This window comes from Bos indicus, chromosome 1 (genome assembly GCF_029378745.1).
Source record: "Bos indicus isolate NIAB-ARS_2022 breed Sahiwal x Tharparkar chromosome 1, NIAB-ARS_B.indTharparkar_mat_pri_1.0, whole genome shotgun sequence".
Classification (NCBI taxonomy): Eukaryota; Metazoa; Chordata; class Mammalia; order Artiodactyla; family Bovidae; genus Bos; species Bos indicus.
Window position 1 is genome coordinate 84,742,334 of NC_091760.1, and position 18,066 is coordinate 84,760,399.

Consider the following 18,066-nt stretch of genomic DNA (forward strand, 5'->3'; position numbering starts at 1 on the left):
AATCAAAACAGTATGATACTGGCACAAAAACAGACATATAGATCAGTGGAACAGACACACAGATCAGTGGAACAGGACAGAAAGCCTGGAAATAAACCTACGCACCAATGGTCTAATTAATCTATGACAAAGGAGGCAAATATATACAATGGAGAAAAGACAACCTCTTCAATTAGTGGTGCTGGGAAATTGGACAGTTACATGTAAAATAATGAAATTAGAACATTCCCTGCTGCTGCTGCTGCTAAGTCGCTTCAGTCATGTCCGACTCTGTGTGACCCCATAGACGGCAGCCCACCAGGCTCCCCCGTACCTGGGATTCTCCAGGCAAGAACACTGGAGTGGGTTGCTATTTCCTTCTCCAATGCATGAAAGTGAAAGTGAAGTTGCTCAGTCAGGTCTGACTCTTAGCGACCCCATGGACTGCAGCCTACCAGGCTCCTCCGTCCATGGGATTTTCCAGGCAAGAGTACTGGAGTGGGGTGCCACTGCCTTCTCCGAACATTCCCTAACACCATATAAAAAAATAAAATCTAAAGAAAGTAAAGACCTAAACGTAAAATTCCTAGAAGAAAACATAGGCAGAACACTTTGACATAAAATGCAGAAATACATTTTTGGATCTGTCTCCTAAAGTAATGGAAATAAAAACAAAAATAAACAAATGGGACCTAACTAAACTTAAAAGCTTTTGCCAGCAAAGGAAACCATCCACAAAACAGACAGACAAGTTATGAACTGGGAGAAAATATCTGCAAATGATGCTACAGATGAGGGATTAATTTCCAAAATATACAAACAGCTCATGCAGCTTAATTATAAAAAAAATAAATAAATGGGCAGAAGACCTAGTAGACATTTCTCTAAAGAAAACACACAGATGGTCAACAGGCATATTAAAAATTGTTCAATATTACTAATTATAGGAGAAATGCAAATCCAAATTTCATTAATGAGGAATCCCCTAACAGTGCCAGACTAGCCATTATTAAAAAGTCTACAGAAGGATTTCCTTAGTGGTCCACTGGTTATAAACATGCCTTGCAATGCAGGGGATGTGGGTTCAATCCCCCGTCCAGGAAATAAGATCCCACATACCTAGGGGCAACTAAGCCTGCATGCTGCAACCAGAGCCTGGCGATCTAGAGCCCATGCTCCGCAATGAGAGAAAGCCCACATAGTGCAACAAAGAGCCACCATGCCAGAACTTTCCTACACTGTTGGTGGGAATTTAATTAATGCTGCCACTATGGAGAATAATGGTCCTTAAAAAGCTAAAAACAGTTACCATATGATTCTGCAATCCCAATCCTAGGCTTATAACCAGAGAAAACTACTTTGAAAAGACACATGAACCCCAATGTCCATAGCAGCACTATTTACAATAGCCTAAAACACAGAAGCAACCTAAATGTCCACTGACATATGAATGAATAAATAAGTGGGGTATATACACAATGGAATATTACTTAGCCATAAAAAATAATGAAATAACGCCATTTTTGGTAACATGGATTCACCCAGAGATTACTATATTAAATGAAGTAAGTCAGACAAATATCATATGATGTTACATACACAGAATCTAAAAAAAAAAAGATATAAATGAAATTGTTTATAAAACAGAAACAGATTCACAGACACAGAAAACAAACTTATGTTACCAAAGGGGATAGCAGGGTTGGGTGGGGAGAGAAGATAAATTAGAAGTTTGGGATTAACATATACACCCTGCTATATATAAAACAGGTAAACAGTAAGGACCTACTGTATAGCACAGGGATCTTGTAATAACCTATAATGGGAATCTGAAAAAGAATATATATATGTATACATACAACTGAATCACTATGCTATACATGTGAAACTAACAACACTATAAGTTAACTATACTTCAATTAAAAAACAAATAGCTTAAAAGGTAAAAAAGTAACCAATAAATAATGGTTCTTACAATCAACAATGAAACATTAATGTCCCTTTATTTGAGGGTATTCTGCCAACAAAGGTCCGTCTAGTCAAGGCTATGGTTTTTCCTGTGGTCATGTATGGATGTGAGAGTTGGACTGTGAAGAAGGCTGAGCGCCAAAGAATTGATGCTTTTGAACTGTGGTGTTGGAGAAGACTCTTTAGAGTCCCTTGGACTGCAAGGAGATCCAACCAGTCCATTCTAAAGGAGATCAGCCCTGGGATTTCTTTGGAAGGAATGATGCTAAAGCTGAAACTCCAGTACTTTGGCCACCTCATGCGAAGAGTTGACTCACTGGAAAAGACTCTGATGCTGGGAGGGATTGGGGGCAGGAGGAGAAGGGGACGACAGACGATGAGATGGCTGGATGGCATCATTGACTCGATGGACGTGAGTCTGAGTGAACTCCGGGAGTTGGTGATGGACAGGGAGGCCTGGCGTGCTGTGATTCATGGGGTCGCAAAGAGTCGGACACGACTGAGCGACTGATCTGATCTGATCTGGGGAGCTTATTTGTCAAGAGGAAAATAATGGAAAAGTCATATTGACTTTTCCTGCTTTCATCATCTCTAGAAATGACTTAGAATACTGAAAAAACATTGTATCTCACTCAATTTGGCTCTCAAGAATGCTAGCTCCTCTTTCAGTGATATGGAAACAGTTAATTAATGCAGTCAGGCCACCTGGGCCTGGAAATGGTAACAACCACACATATCTACCTCTCAGTATCTGGTTTTACTGGGCCCAGATTGGGGCTAATTATGTGTATCTTCCTTTGAAGCAGAGAATAATTTAAAATTCGAGCATTTAAGGACCTAGAGGGAGCTGTAGAAAACAAATTCACATTCTCTTTTTTGGGTAAATTAGCAAACTAGTTTATTTCAACTGCAGCAATAACTTAAGACTATTTCTCTGTGATTTCCCCTTGAATTTAGTTTAACTGGCGATGAGGTGAGTGGCAGAGAGGATTTGGGGATCTAGCTAGAGAGAAGCTGAGTTGGGCTTATTTGGCTTGTGTTAAATAGAACCTATTTATGTCACTCACAATCATTTTCACATATACTTATGTTTGAAATTATAGTTTTATGTTTTTTTCACTTAAAGAGGGCCTGCCAAAATGAGTAAGGTTTAGACTACTAAACCTGGATCTGTTCCTGCTCAGAAGAGACAAATGCTCAAAACATTTTCTAACACAATGTTTTGGGTTTTTAAGTCACTTCTTTTAACTTAATTTGCTACCTAATTATTTAATAAAGCCAACCATATATTTCAAATTAAAGAAGATGATTCATTATTCACTTGTAAAGCCAATCAAGATATAATAACGGAGAATCTATAATAATGGTACATACCAAGTACCATTCTAGACCTTGGGGAATGAAGCAGTAATAATGTAACATTCCTGACCTCATGGAGCTTGCCTAGTAGAAAAGGCAGAAAATAAACTTACAGGAAGTGACAGAAAGTGGGAGGGACAGGATTTTACTGGAGTGGTCTAGAAAGTCTGAGTCAAGCCAGTGATAGTTCAGGAGACCTGAAGGAATTAAGGGATTCAGCCACATGACCACATGAGGGAAAAGAATCTAGGCAGAGAAACAGCAAGTGCAGAAGTCCTAATACAGGAATAAATTAGTCTGAAGGAGCAAGAAAACCAGTGTGGCTGGCGTAGAGTGACTAAAAGGGAAGGTGGTAGGAAATACAGTCCAAGAGGTAGTCCAAAATTTTTTTCATTTTTATAAGCTCATTTGGGCTGCTGTGCAGAGAATGGATAGTAGGAAGGGAAAGAATGGAAGCAGGAAGAAGGCAGCTACTATGGTCCCTAAAAGACTGAAAAGGAATAGCTGGTAATGAAGCCAAAGTAACTTATTGAGACTAAGAGAAGATACTGTGGCAGGCAGGAAGGCTTCATAAATTGTACCCAGTGGTTGAGTTCATAAGGGCTGAGGCACGCTCTTGGATTTAGCAATAAAATGGGTGCTGCTGACCATAAAGAACATGGTTTGGATGCGAGTGCTTTGGGGGAAAGTCCCACAGGAGTACATTCAAGGGAGAAGAGGAGGCCAGGAAGTAGAAATAGTAAAAAAAAAAAAAAATATAACTTCTTCCAATTTTGTAACAGGTTTAACTTAACTATACATTGATCTATAAGACAATTACCTTCTATAGAGTTAATCAGTTGTTCAGTTCTCCAGTACAAACTATCTCTTTATTATTCATTTTAAACATTGACCAATTGTTGGATGATACCGTAAGAAGCAATGTATATTTTTCTGTTCTCTGTATATGAATAATTTCCTATTGATTGGAGTATTAATAGTGCTTTAAATATTCTCATGAATAAGAGAATATGCAGGAAAATTATGCAATGAACTAGATAATCAAAGACATTTCAATCATACAAGCTTTAATTAAAATAAATCTATATCTACTGTTAGGAATTAAATTGCATATGTGTCTTTAATGACCTGATTGGCAATTACAGTGGTTAAATCATTTGAATTAAAATAAAGATACTGACTTCTCTGTGGAATACAAATATAAAATAGTATATTTCTATCTTAACACAGAGCTCTTATCATTTGATGATTAGGTTTCAACAGCTGATGACATGTATAGTATAAAAGAGTAATTAAAATCATTAACACTTAAAAAAAAAAGTTCTGTAGTAAAAAATACAAAAAGGTTTTTCTTTCTCAAAATTACAACCTAGGCTCAACCCTGAAGAATAGACAGTCATAAGAGAAAGAGGCAACAGCATTCTAGAGAGGAAACAGAAATGGCTTTGAACACTAGAAATGAATGTTGCATGTTCTGAGGGAGCCAGCAAGGGCAGTTACACAGTTAAAGAGAGAGTTTGTGGGAGAAGTAGGCTAGATGGGATTGGGTAGGACAAGGTCTTCAGTAAAAAGACTTGATAGCAATCATAACAATACTCTGAAGGTTGAGTACTTCTGTATGCTAGCCACTATGCCTAATACCCTACATATATCATTTATTCCTCACAGCAAACCTATAAGGTAGTAATTAAGCTCCTAATTTTGAAGGAGGAAACTGAGTCTCAGAGAGGTTAACTAACTCATCCCAAATCACTCAAATGATAACTTCAGGTGCTAGGATGTAAATCCAATCTGACCGACTGTAACATATGCCCCTTTCCCACTGTTATCTACTAGTACTGGTGGCAGGGAGTGGTAGATTAATTTCTAGTGGCATATATCTGAGTGACAGAACTGGTAGACTAAAAGGGGAAGGAACTTAATGATATACAATTTGAGTTAAAAAAAATGGTAGTTAACTTATGGTAAAAAGAAAAAAAAAACTTTTATACCAAAGGGCCAACAACAATTTACCTTTCATTAAGATTTTTTCTTTCATATAAAGCATGCTCAAGATTTAATTTTAAAATAAAGTCACTAAAAACTAGAAGCAAATCAAAACTGTAATATTCTTAAATAATTTATGCCATATAATAGGCTCCAAAATCACTGCAGATGGTGACTGCAGCCATGAAATTAAAAGACGCTTACTTCTTGGAAGGAAAGTTATGACCAACCTAGACAGCATATTGAAAAGCAGAGACATTACTTTGTCAACAAAGGTCCATCTAGTCACGGCTATGGTTTTTCCAGTGGTCATGTATGGATGTGAGGGTTGGACTGTGAAGAAAGCTGAGCGTGGAAGAATTGATGCCTTTGAACTCTCAAGAGTCCCTTGGACTGCAAGGAGATCCAACCAGTCCATCCTAAAGGAGATCAGTCCTGGATGTTCATTGGTAAGACTGATGTTGAAGCTGAAACTCCAATACTTTGGCCACCTGATGGGAACAGCTGATTCATCTGAAAAGACCCTGATGCTGGGAAAGATTGAGGGCAGGAAAAGAAGGGGATGACAGAAGATGAGATGGTTGGATGGCATCACCGACTCAATGGACATTGGTTTGGGTGAACTCCGGGAGTTGGTGATGGACAGGGAGGCCTGGCATGCTGCGGTTCATGGGGTCGCAAAGAGTCAGGACTGAACGACTGAACTGAATATTACGTAGCTATGAAAAAATATTTTTGAAGCATTTTTAATAAGAAAAATCACTAAGGCAATACTAAGGGGAAAATGATGATAAGGTTATTGAGAAATAAGAGGATATAAATTCTGAGGTTAATGAAAAAATAATAGAAATATGTAAAAAATGATAGGAATAATTACAGTACAAGGAGAACAGGTGGGTTTTTTTTTTTTGTATATTTTTCGGATATAGTATTTCAAAATCAGAAGAAAAAGTAACTAGCACAAAAGAGATCTCTTTAACTTCTTTTTTATCCAATGACATCTTCCTTTTTTCTTAACTTTTCCCCCTGTTTATTCTGTCCCATTTTTGGCCCAGTATTTTAGGTGGAAATGGGCATGCTCATCCATATATTTATATATTTGATGACTGAACTTCCCTGGTGATTCATTGGTTAGGAATCTGCCTGCCAATGCAGGGACACAGGTTCGATTCCCAGTCCAAAAAGATCCCACATGCAAAGACTCAACTAAGCTCATGGGCCACAACTGTTACTAAGACCACACTGTAGAGCCCCTGCTCCGCAACAAGAGAAGCTACCACAATGAGAAGCCATTGCACTGCAGCTAGAGAGTAGCCCCTGCTCACTGCAAAGCCTGTGAGCAGCAACCAAGACCTAGCACAGGCAAATATATATATATATATATATATATATTTGATGGTCCTTGCACAGGTGGTAATACTGCACAGAAGTGTACCAGGCTAATAATTGTTTCTCAACAGAATTTAGGATCATGGCAAAGCATACAGGCTTTGACATTATACATATTTATACTGTATAATATAGAATATTATATATCAGTTATATAATATTGAATTATACTTTTGTAATTTATTTACTATGTGACTTGAGGCAAGTTTCTTAACCTGAGATTACTTTTCTAATACGAAAAAAGTAACATATATTTTCCTCATATAGGATTGTTGTTACAATTTAGTAAGTTAATACATGGAATACACCTGGCACAGAGAAAAAAATTCAATAAAATTCAATTACTTGGGGGAAATGCTGTTAACATTCATGCTACACAAACTAGATTCCAAACCTGGCTAAGCATGTCCTCACAAGTGGCAATAATATGTATGTTCCTATTCTACATCCTAAAGGGATTTGCATGGTTAAAGCCTAAAATTGAAATTCATTTCCTTTATGCCCTTGAATATTGTGTTATTTCAATTGCTCATTTCCGGTATCTCTCACAAGATTCTAAGCTCTATAACCGAGTGTGTTAGTTTCTCTCATAAATCTAGGCACTAGTATAGTACACGGGAATGGCTGCTGCTGCTGCTGCTGCTAAGTCGCTTCAGTGGTGTCCGACTCTGTGTGACCCCACAGACAGCAGCCCACCAGGCTTCCCCGTCCCTGGGATTCTCCAGGCAAGAACACTGGAGTGGGTTGCTATTTCCTTCTCCAATGCATGAAAGTGAAAAGTGAAAGTGAAGTCGCTCCGTTGTGTCCGACTCTAGCGACCTCATGGACTGCAGCCTACCAGGCTCCTCCGTCTATGGGATTTTCTAGGCAAAAGTACTGGAGTGGGGTGCCATTGCCTTCTCTGACATGGGAATGGCTAGTCCTCAATAAATGTTTGTTGCACAGATAAAACGTCATATTCTCCCAACAGCAAATATATTTTGGAGTTCTTAAGTATTGCCAGCAGAAAACAGAAACTAAAGGTAACAAGTGAAAAGAAGAGAAGTGAAAAGCAAAGGAGAAAAGGAAAGATATAAACATCTGAATGCAGAGTTCCAAAGAATAGCAAGAAGAGATAAGAAAGCCTTCCTCAGTGATCAATGCAAGGAAATAGAGGAAAACAACAGAATGGGAAAAACTAGAGATCTCTTCAAGAAAACTAGAGATACCAAGGGAACATTTCATGCAAAGATGGGCTCGATAAAGGACAGAAATGGTATGGACCTAACAGAAGCAGAAGATATTAAGAGGAGGTGGCAAGAATACACAGAAGAACTATACAAAAAAGATCTTACAACCCAGATAATCACTATGGTGTGATCACTCACCTAGAGCCAGACATCCTGCAAATGTGAAGTCAAGTGGGCCTTAGAAAGCATCACTACGAACAAAGCTAGTGGAGGTGATGTAATTCCAGTTGAGCTATTTCAAATCCTAAAAGATGATGCTGTGACAGTGCTCACTCAATATGCCAGCAAATTGGGAAAACTCAGCAGTGGCCACAGGTCTGGAAAAGGTCAGTTTTCATTCCAATCCCAAAGAAAGGCAATGCCAAAGAATGCTCAAACTACCGCACAATTGCACTCATCTCACACACTAGTAAAGTAATGCTCAAAATTCCCGAAGCCAGGCTTCAGCAATATGTGAACCGTGAACTTTCAGTATGTTCAAGCTGGTTTTAGAAAAGGCAGAAGAACCAGAGATCAAATTGCCAACATCTGCTGGATCATCGAAAAAGCAAGAGAGTTCCAGAGAAACATCTATTTCTGCTTCATTGACTATGCCAAAGCCTTTGACTGTGCGGATCACAATAAACTGTGGAAAATTCTTCAAGAGATGGGAATACCAGACCACCTGACCTGACTCTTGAGAAACCTATATGCAAGTCAGGAAGCACAGTTAGAACAGGACATGGAACAACAGACTGGTTCCAAATAGGAAAAGGAGTATGTCAAGGCTGTATATTGTCACCCTGCTTATTTAACTTCTATGCAGAGTACATCATGAGAAACTCGGGGCTGGAAGAAGCACAAGCTGCAATCAAGATTGTCGCGAGAAATATCAATAACCTCAGATATGCAGATGACACTACCCTATGGCAGAAAGAGAAGAGGAACTAAAAAGCCTCTTGATGACAGTGAAAGAGGAGAGTGAAAAAGTTGCCTTAAAGCTCAGCATTCAGAAAACGAAGATCATGGCATGTGGTCCCATCACTTCATGGGAAATAGATGGGGAAACAGTGGCAGACTTTTGTTTTTTGGGCTCCAAAGTCACTGCAGTTGGTGACTACAGCCATGAAATTAAAAGACGCTTACTCCTTGGAAGGAAAGTTATGACCAACCTAGATAGCATATTCAAAAGCAGAGACATTACTTTGCCAACAAAGGTCCATCTAGTCAAGGCTATGGTTTTTCCAGTGGTCACGTATGGATGTGAGAGTTGGACTGTGAAGAAGGCTGAGCGCTGAAGAATTGATGCTTTTGAACTGTGGTGTTGGAGAAGACTCTTGAGAGTCCCTTGGACTGCAAGGAGATCCAACCAGTCCATTCTGAAGGAGATTAGTCCTGGGTGTTTTTTGGGAGGACCGATGCTGAGGCTGAAACTCCAGTACTTTGGCCACCTCACGCGAAGAGTTGACTCATTGGAAAAGACTGATGCTGGGAGGGATTGGAGGCAGGAGGAGAGGGAGACGACAGAGGATGAGATGGCTGGATGGGATCACTGACTCGATGGATGTGAGTCTGAGTGAACTCTGGGAGTTGATGATGGACAGGGAGGCCTGGTGTGCTGCGATTCATGGGGTTGCAAAGAGTCGGACACGACTGAGCGACTGAACTGAACTGAAAGGTGACAAGTATTTTCAGTCTATCACAGGACTACAGTTGTTATTTCTTTCCTTCCTAACCTATCTAGTTAAGCCTAGAGAGAGAGGCCTAGTTCTGCAAAGAATCTCTCAACATGAGCATTCCAGTCAGGACACAGAAGCAACAAACTGTGTGGCACTCCTTTCCAATTTTAAATTTCAGAAATATGGCCATTCTAAACTGTAACTTGACATCTTCAGGATTGCTGGTGTGCACTAAAGAGTACAGCAGCACTTTTTAAGCTTACCAAAAAAAAATATACATCCATTTAAAAGCAAAACCCTAGACATTGTCTCTATTTCTCATTTGAAAAAGCCAATAGAATTACTGTGAGGATTAATGGAAATGCAGCATGTAAAGCACTGAGCACAATATTAAGTACTAAATAAACAGTAGCTATTATTAAAACACAATCCTGAAGTGAACAGCATGCAATGGAATGAATATATCCCCTTATATGAATTAATTTTTGAACCCGCAAAACTACTTAGGTAATTTGAGTTTCACATTAAAATTACACTGCACTGCCTTTCTGTTTTAATTTTCATTTGTATGAAATTTGATTAAAAATAAGTTAAAACCTTTTAATAATTACATTTTAATATATACAACTTTATAACTTAAATGTAATTTTACTTTATTTTTTATGACAGAAAGTTATCAAAAGCCAAACTACATTAATTATTAAAAACATTGGGTAAAAAACTGTATATTTTACCTGGCCATTTCCAAGCAGAGATGTATCTTTCCCTATGAGAAAATAGGATCCAAAAAAGAAAATAAAGGCATGACTGAAACCCAAGGTGGTCCAATAAAGAAATGTTTTCATGCTTAATTGACGGTTTTTACTTATGTCTCTGCAAATTTAAAAAAAAGAGAAAAAAAAACCATCAGGACTTATTATTTATCTACTAAATAATTATTACCATTTGATAATTAAAAAACAAGATGGCTTTTTAATTTAAAATTGCTTACAAATTTTAGAAGAACAAAACCTAATTTACAAACCACTGCTTGTAAATCATACAGCTGTGTAATAGCTTATAATTCTCATATTCAAATACAATTTCTCATTTGATAAGGAAATATGATATGGGCATAATTCTTCAGTTTAATTGTGTAAAGTTGCTATTTCTTTGCTATTACTTTTTTTGGGGCCCTAATGTGTGCCTTATGGGATCTTAGTTTCCTGACCAGGGATTGAACCTGGCCCCCTGGTAGTGAAAGCCCAGAATCCTAACCACTGGACTGCCTGGGAATTCCCTCTTTGTCAAATTCTGTTATATTCTGTTATAACTCAGCCATGACTATTTCTTTATGGTGGAGTCATGTGAGCTAGGTTTAGCACCGAGGTTCCTAACTGAGTTCACAATCTATCAACAGCTATTATGAGAAGAAAAGTCTGTGCCAATCTTGGGTCAGGGCTTCAGTAGCTCAGCTGCTAAAGAATCTGCCTGCAATGAAGGAGACCCTGGTTCAATTCATAGGCTGGGAAGATCCCCTGGAGAAGGAACAGGCTACCGACTCCAGTATTCCTGGGCTTCCCTGGTGGCTCAGATGATAAAGAATCTTCCTGCAACGCGGGAGACCTGGGTTCAATCCCTGGGTTGGGAAGATACCCTGGAGCAGGGCATGGCAACCCACTCCAGTATTCTGGCCTGGAGAATCCCCATGGACAGAGAAGCCTGGCGGGCTATAGTCCATGGGGTTGCAAAAAGTCAGACACGACTAAACAACTATGCACAATCTTGGGTCAAGCCTAGCCCTAGATATCCTGGGAAATCAAGGTAAGTTACTGCCATTTCTGGATAACTGAATATCTCTATAAGCGTAAAGGTCAAGTAAATATGGTAATCATAAGTTAGTCCTGAAAACCCAGGGGGCCTGGGATGGGATTTAATGGCCTCAACTCTATATTTTGCATCAATTACTACCCATAAATTTGGCAGGGTTAGAACACGAACTATTTTTTAGGAACTCTAGAGACAACTAAGTAATGAATAACTTTTGTGTGTACCCATGAAACAGAGTATTATTGGTTTAAAACAGTAAGTGCAAATTATGCAACTGCTCAATGCATTCCTAGGACCAAACTATTCATTCCTAAAAACATTGGAAAAATCATTCAAATATTCTCTTCAATGTTCAACACCTATAAATCATACGAGAACTTAAGTACTTCCTTTAGTAAGATATTAATCACCAAGAAACTGCCTGATATACTTGCTTATTTTTAAGATACTTTTAAAAATGGATAACTATTGAAATATAATGTACTACTTGTTGCAAGAGGTGGTATGGACATTTAATATTGGAAAACACTTACCGATAGAGGGTGGGTTTGTTCTGTAATACATGAGGGTCTATATGTTGTTCCAACAGACTATATATCAGAATAGGCAGGGATGTAAAACAAATATTGTATAAAGTCAGGTACACGCTGTCATATAGTGTCTAGAAAGAGAAATTTGTAGGAATTTGTAGACTCTAGACTACATTACTATTATACTTATTCATATAATTACAAAGAAGCATCATAAAAATTACATATTTTCAGTTTACACTGAATCCATTTTAGTATGATGGACAGGGAAGCCTGGTGTGCTGCGATTCATGGGGTCACAAAGAGTCGGACACGAATGAGCGACTAAACTGAACTGGTTTCTTATATAAACATAATGTTTCTACATTTATATTCTTTGTGGAAATTGGAATATTTTGTTATGTCACGTGATTCTGCTATTACAGTCAGATGGATCTATATTTCAAGACATTCTAATTTGACCACTGGGATGTAATTTTACACAATTCTCTTACATGTGTCCTAGGCTTGTTATTATTCCTTTGATACGCTACACATATAGTTTTGCTTTCATAGCTTTGTCTTCCAACCTAAGTCCTACACTTTCTTTAATCCATGATCCATGAAACTTAAAAAACACTGGCTCAAATTCCTGATGATAGCTGCTTCTTCTAAACAGTTATATGTACTACTGTTGGTACTAAGTGCTTAGCACTTTGCCTATTCTTCACATATAGCTTTTACTAACATTGATACTGTCTCTCAGATTGTACTATAAATTCCCTGAAAACCTAATCAAAATAGGTTAAGTCTTCTTGTCACATGCTCTCACAGCATTCTCTATTTCATCCAAGTAAAACATTTTTACTAGCAATCAATGTCCAAGCAGATGTCTCAAATTTAGAGTTCCAGCTTGTAAACAAAGGAGAAAACGGTGATTAAGGGTAGGAAAAAACTCATTTAAAAAACCCCCAAAAACCTAAGATAATTAAAACTTTCAATAAATTAGAACAAATGTCTTGATCAATTAGAGATGCTGAGTATGATATGTGAGAAGGGTGCTCAAGTAGTCAGAAGCAATAGGTCCAAGCATGGTTTAGTTATTAACTATGTAATCCTGGGCAAGTTACTTAATCCCTATGGATTTCAGTTTCCTTCTCTGTGTGACATGTGTACAAAGAAAAGACCCATCAAGTGTTCATTATAGCTACTGTTAACCTATGACAAAGTTTTCCCTGTGAGCATATAGTCATATAGCTTCAGAACCCTTTTCAATATAGCACTCTTGGAACCTCCATTTAATTATTTACCTTCTGAGATGAAACCTATATGTCATCCCTGGACTCAATCACTATGTTTCTTTCAAATCTTAAAAAAATTCTATGAGTCAAAAAATAAATAATGATGTAATCTTCCAACAATTATGGGGCCTGGCTTGATATGAATTTTATAGAAGTACTATACATAAGTTGAAAATAGCAAAGTCCTCTCATAAGCTATTAAGAGTAATAATATCTATTTTTTAAAAAAAGCATCCACAGTTAAAATATTTTTTTGGTATTCACACTCACTTCAAGCTGAAAATCAGAAAAAAGAAATACTGACGCTAAGCTAATTAAATATACTATAAGAAAAGTTATGTCTAGTTAGTTATCTGTAGGACTAGGAAAAATAGAAAAGGTCCCTCCAAGTATTTAACAAAACCTGAACACATATACTCTACTCTTTATCTAAAAGGATAAAACAAAAGACTCTATTTACTTACTTGTTGAGAAAACAAACAGTAGAACTGATATAAAAATTGGGGTGTAATAAAGCACACATTCTGAAAAACAAGATTAAATGGAAATAATTGAAATATTTAAGTCTAAATGAGAAATGATTTATAAAAATGACTTTTATTAAAGAGTCCAGAAAATAATCTCAGTTGATATGGTAAGTAGATCTGCCCATAAGAACTTGTCCATACAAAAATAGGAAAATAAGAATCCCATTTTATTAAAAAATGCCTAAAAGTAGTCTATGAAGCACTGCAAATGTCAGAATGAAAATACCTTTGACTCCTATCATTGCCAAACAATATGATAATTTTGAATTTATAACTATTATTCAATACTTTTCATACAAAATACAATTAGGAAGGTTTACTTAAACTTTAGGGCTAAAATTACTTTAAAATGCAAAAATATTTAAAATACAATAAATGGAGTGATCAAAATCTCTTTCCATTACAAAAGCCTTGAAAGTGAAAGTGAAGTCGTTCAGTCGTGTCCGACTCTGCGACCCCGTGGACTGTAGCCCACCAGGCTCCTCCGTCCATGGGATTCTCCAGGCAAGAATACTGGAGTGGGGTGCCATTGCCTTCTCCAGGGGATCTTCCCAACCCAGGGATCAAACCCGGATCTCCCGCATTGCTGGCAGACGCTTTAACCGCTGAGCTACCAGGGAAGCCCAGGTCACAGCAAAAGTTGTTATAATAAGCTAAGAAAAAACTGCCAACATCGTCTATTAGCATTATACAGTCTACCTGTGTTCTTTCATTGGGCTGCAGCTACTAATTATAGAAATGCATGCAACACAGAACACTCTGATGTAGTAAATGTCTTGGTATTCAGAGGCGCTTAACATTGGTTCCAAATAATCCCATCTTTGCCCAAAGGGTCAAGAGATAGAACAATATTTCAACATAATTGGCTTCCTTGTAATTCTATGCATTTTATTTTATACATCTAAAATCCCTATACTGAGTAGTTTATACTACTAGACTACCAGTCATTCATGGCCCAAAAAAGATTAAGAACTTCTGCTTAAAATCACAATATTGGAGATAAAATTAAAACTTACTACTGGTTCCGGACAAAATAACAATAAAGAAATCAAACCATTCATGTTCTAATTTACATGGAATAAAATAAGTATGAATTTTGATGTGTCCTGACAAATTCATACATCCATGTAACCGCCACCACAATCAAGTTAAAGAACTTTTCTGTCAAGCAAAGTTCTCCCATATACTTTTCTAGTCAATTCTATCACTCACACTCTTGGCCTCAGGCAACCACTGATTTGCTTTCTGTGAGTACACATTAGATTTATGATAAAATAATAAAAGTATATGCCATAGACTATTGTTTTGACTTATAGAAAAAAATTTCAGACTAATTTGTATGGTAATATTAATAACATTCCTTAAATTGAAACCTCAAATACTGTTATCAATTAACTCTAACATATCTCCATGAAACTCACCTTATAAAAAAAATACTGTACAAGGGTAGCTATTCTAATGTAATAAAAATGACCATGAACAAAAAGCAATTTGGAGAGAAATTTAAATCTAGCTATTGCATAGTCACTGTTTCTTGCAGCTTGTCTTCCTTCTTTACCCATGATTCCTGTAATACAGGGGACAAAAAGGTTAGTTCACTGATAATTGGTAAATGTAAATTTTAAGATATGCCTGAAAATACCTTAATTATCTGTAGCAGCTGAACCTGGATTTAGGATCACTATATCCTAAATTATAGTAGACAATAGATTCCCAAAAGGTTGCTCTATTTATATCAAATATGTAATTAATACAAAGCTATAACATATACTAGGCATGTAACATCAATCTTCAAAGAATTAGAATAAAATTGATATAAAATATTAAAAGTTCAGGATCTAAGAACATTTTTTTATTCTAATGAAGAGAATGCCATAAAACAGCTTTCATATCTCTATTTCCAAGGACAAAAAATATGCTGAATCAAGTCAAAATAACCATGTTTAACAGTTTTAAAACTCTCACACAAAACTCTGTGCTTTTTAAAAGAAAAATGTACAATATTACTTGAAATCAGTACATAATTTTATCTCACAAATATGAGCACTTTTTTTGAGGTTACTATAGTTCATTAGGTTTCAAAAGTTATTTCCAAGTTTGTTTTTTCAATGTGAAACCAGGATTGAAAAAATTATTTTTTCAAAATTAAAATTTTCTATTTTTGTCATAAAAGGATGAAAATGTTCCAAAATGTAAAGACAATCATCTGTATTCACAGCTCCTAGAGTAAACCACTATTTCTGGTCTATATACTCTTAGAAGTTTTTCTTATGCATATTTCATGTATGTTCACTTAACATACATACAAATAAGTACATAAAGATGGGATTATTTGTTTTGTAATCTGCTTTCATCACTTTCTACATTATGGACATTGTTTACTTACTACATATGGACATATGTGCTTGCTAACATAGTCATTTATTTTCTTAAAAGGAATTCCTGGAGGCCTAGTCACTAGGTCAAAGGGCACACATTTTATTTTTGCTATGCACAGGCTTTCACTAGGTACAGCAAGTGGGAGTTACTGTTTGCTGTGGTGCATAGGCTTTTTATTACAATGGCTTCTCTCATTGCACAGCACAGGATCTAGGAGCATGGGCTTCATAAGCTGGAGCATGTGGGCTCAATTAGTTGTGGCTCTCGTGCCCTAGAGCATGAGAGTTTCACTAGTCGTGGCACGAGAGATCAGCAGTTTTGGTGCACAGGCTTAGTTGTTCTGTATCATGTGGAATCTTCCTGGACTACGGATTGAAACCACATCCCCTACACTGGCAGGCAGATTCTTATCCACTGTACCACCAGGGAAGTCCAAAGGGCACACATTTAAAATTGTTATATATAATAATGCATGGTGTACCAATTTACGTGCCCACTAACATCATTTAAGGGCATTTGTTAATCTACATGCTTGTGTGCTCAGTTGTGTCCAACTCTTTATGACCCCATGGACTGTAGTCTACCAGGCTCCTCTATCCATGGAGTTTTCCAGGCAAGAAAACTGGAGAGGGTTGCCGTTTCCTACTCCAGGGTATCTTCCTGATCCAGGGATTGAACCCCCATCTCTTGCATCTCCTGCATTGGCAGGGGAGTTCTTTAACCACAGTGCCACCTGGGAAGTCTATACCCTTGTCCATTTCAGGGTTTTTTTTTTTTTTTTGCCAATCTGACAGGCAATTTTAACTTACTTTTTGATTATTACGGAGATTTCTACTAGAGTGTTTTTCTTATTCTCCTTAAATTAAGACCTCACATAATAGGAATACTAAGACTATCATCTATTTTACAAATATTCTTTACTAGTTTGTCTTTAAAATTTTTTAATATAAGTATTTACTTCTGCCACACATGTTGATCTTTTTCCTTTTCAGTTCCTTGCTTTCTTTGGTTTTGTACTTAAAAGATCCTTCCATACTTCAAATAACAGGATTATTCACTAAAGTCTATTATTTTTTATGGCCTTCAAAAATTATTTAAATCCTAATCCATCTGGAATTTGTTTTGCTATAAGCAATGGAAAGGGACTCACTTTTTCCCCCCAAATAACTAGTTATATCAGTGTTTTATTAAATCAAATAATTTGTTTCCTTACTTATTTGAAACATCTCCTTTGTTACATACTCAATTTCCAGATGTGCCGAACTGATTCTGTTCACTGGTCTGGCTGTTATCATATTATTGATAAAATCAAACTGTTACAAGTATTGTAGCTTTATATACTCTAACATATGATATAATAAGTTATAAAATTATCATGAAGATTTCTGGGAAACAACAGTATAAACAATATAAAGAAAGTGAAGTTTACAAAATGAAGAGTTAATTATCCCAAAGAGGAAGAAGCTGATTTGAGGGATACACTGGAAATATGGGACCTGATCAGTATTCATCACACAGTCAACTCCAGAGCAAGGACTATCTTCTTTTCTAACTCTATAAACTTTTATCCTTCAACAAAAACCCATACTCCTCTCTTTTGCTTCCTCAATAAAATTACTGAGGAAGACAGGTCAAAATACGGTTTAAGTGGGAAATGAATGGTAATATAAATATAATAAAATGATTTTAGTATTCTGAATTTAATAAAAATTTTAGGCAAAAATAGAAAAAAATTAGCATAAAGGTTATTAAATTAGAAAGTTACTTGAAATTTTATAGTTTGGTATAATTTCCTGTCTCTAAAATTATCTTTAAAATACATTCCAAAATCTTTAGACTAATGTATAAAGTAAATAATAATATTCTAAAATAAGAATAATTATATATATCATGAACTTAGAATTTAAAAATGATAAAAATACTGCGTAAAAGTATTTAAAAAGGTACAAAATTGCATGTAAAACTAAACTAAC

At 36.5% G+C, this 18,066-nt stretch overlaps 1 protein-coding gene across 7 annotated transcripts in view; it reads right to left on the reverse strand.

Annotated features, from left to right (window-relative positions):
- ATP11B (ATPase phospholipid transporting 11B (putative)) overlaps positions 1-18,066 on the reverse strand; it is a 121,657-nt gene that overhangs the window by 25,319 nt on the left and 78,272 nt on the right. For all 7 annotated transcript variants that reach the window (XM_019959174.2, XM_019959165.2, XM_070791306.1 and 4 more), the window contains 4 exons: positions 15,136-15,281; positions 13,652-13,711; positions 11,911-12,038; positions 10,303-10,441 (listed from right to left, as the gene is read on the reverse strand). In XM_019959174.2, the coding sequence (XP_019814733.2) occupies positions 10,303-10,441; positions 11,911-12,038; positions 13,652-13,711; positions 15,136-15,281 (473 nt within the window). The remainder of the gene's footprint in view (positions 1-10,302; positions 10,442-11,910; positions 12,039-13,651; positions 13,712-15,135; positions 15,282-18,066) is intronic.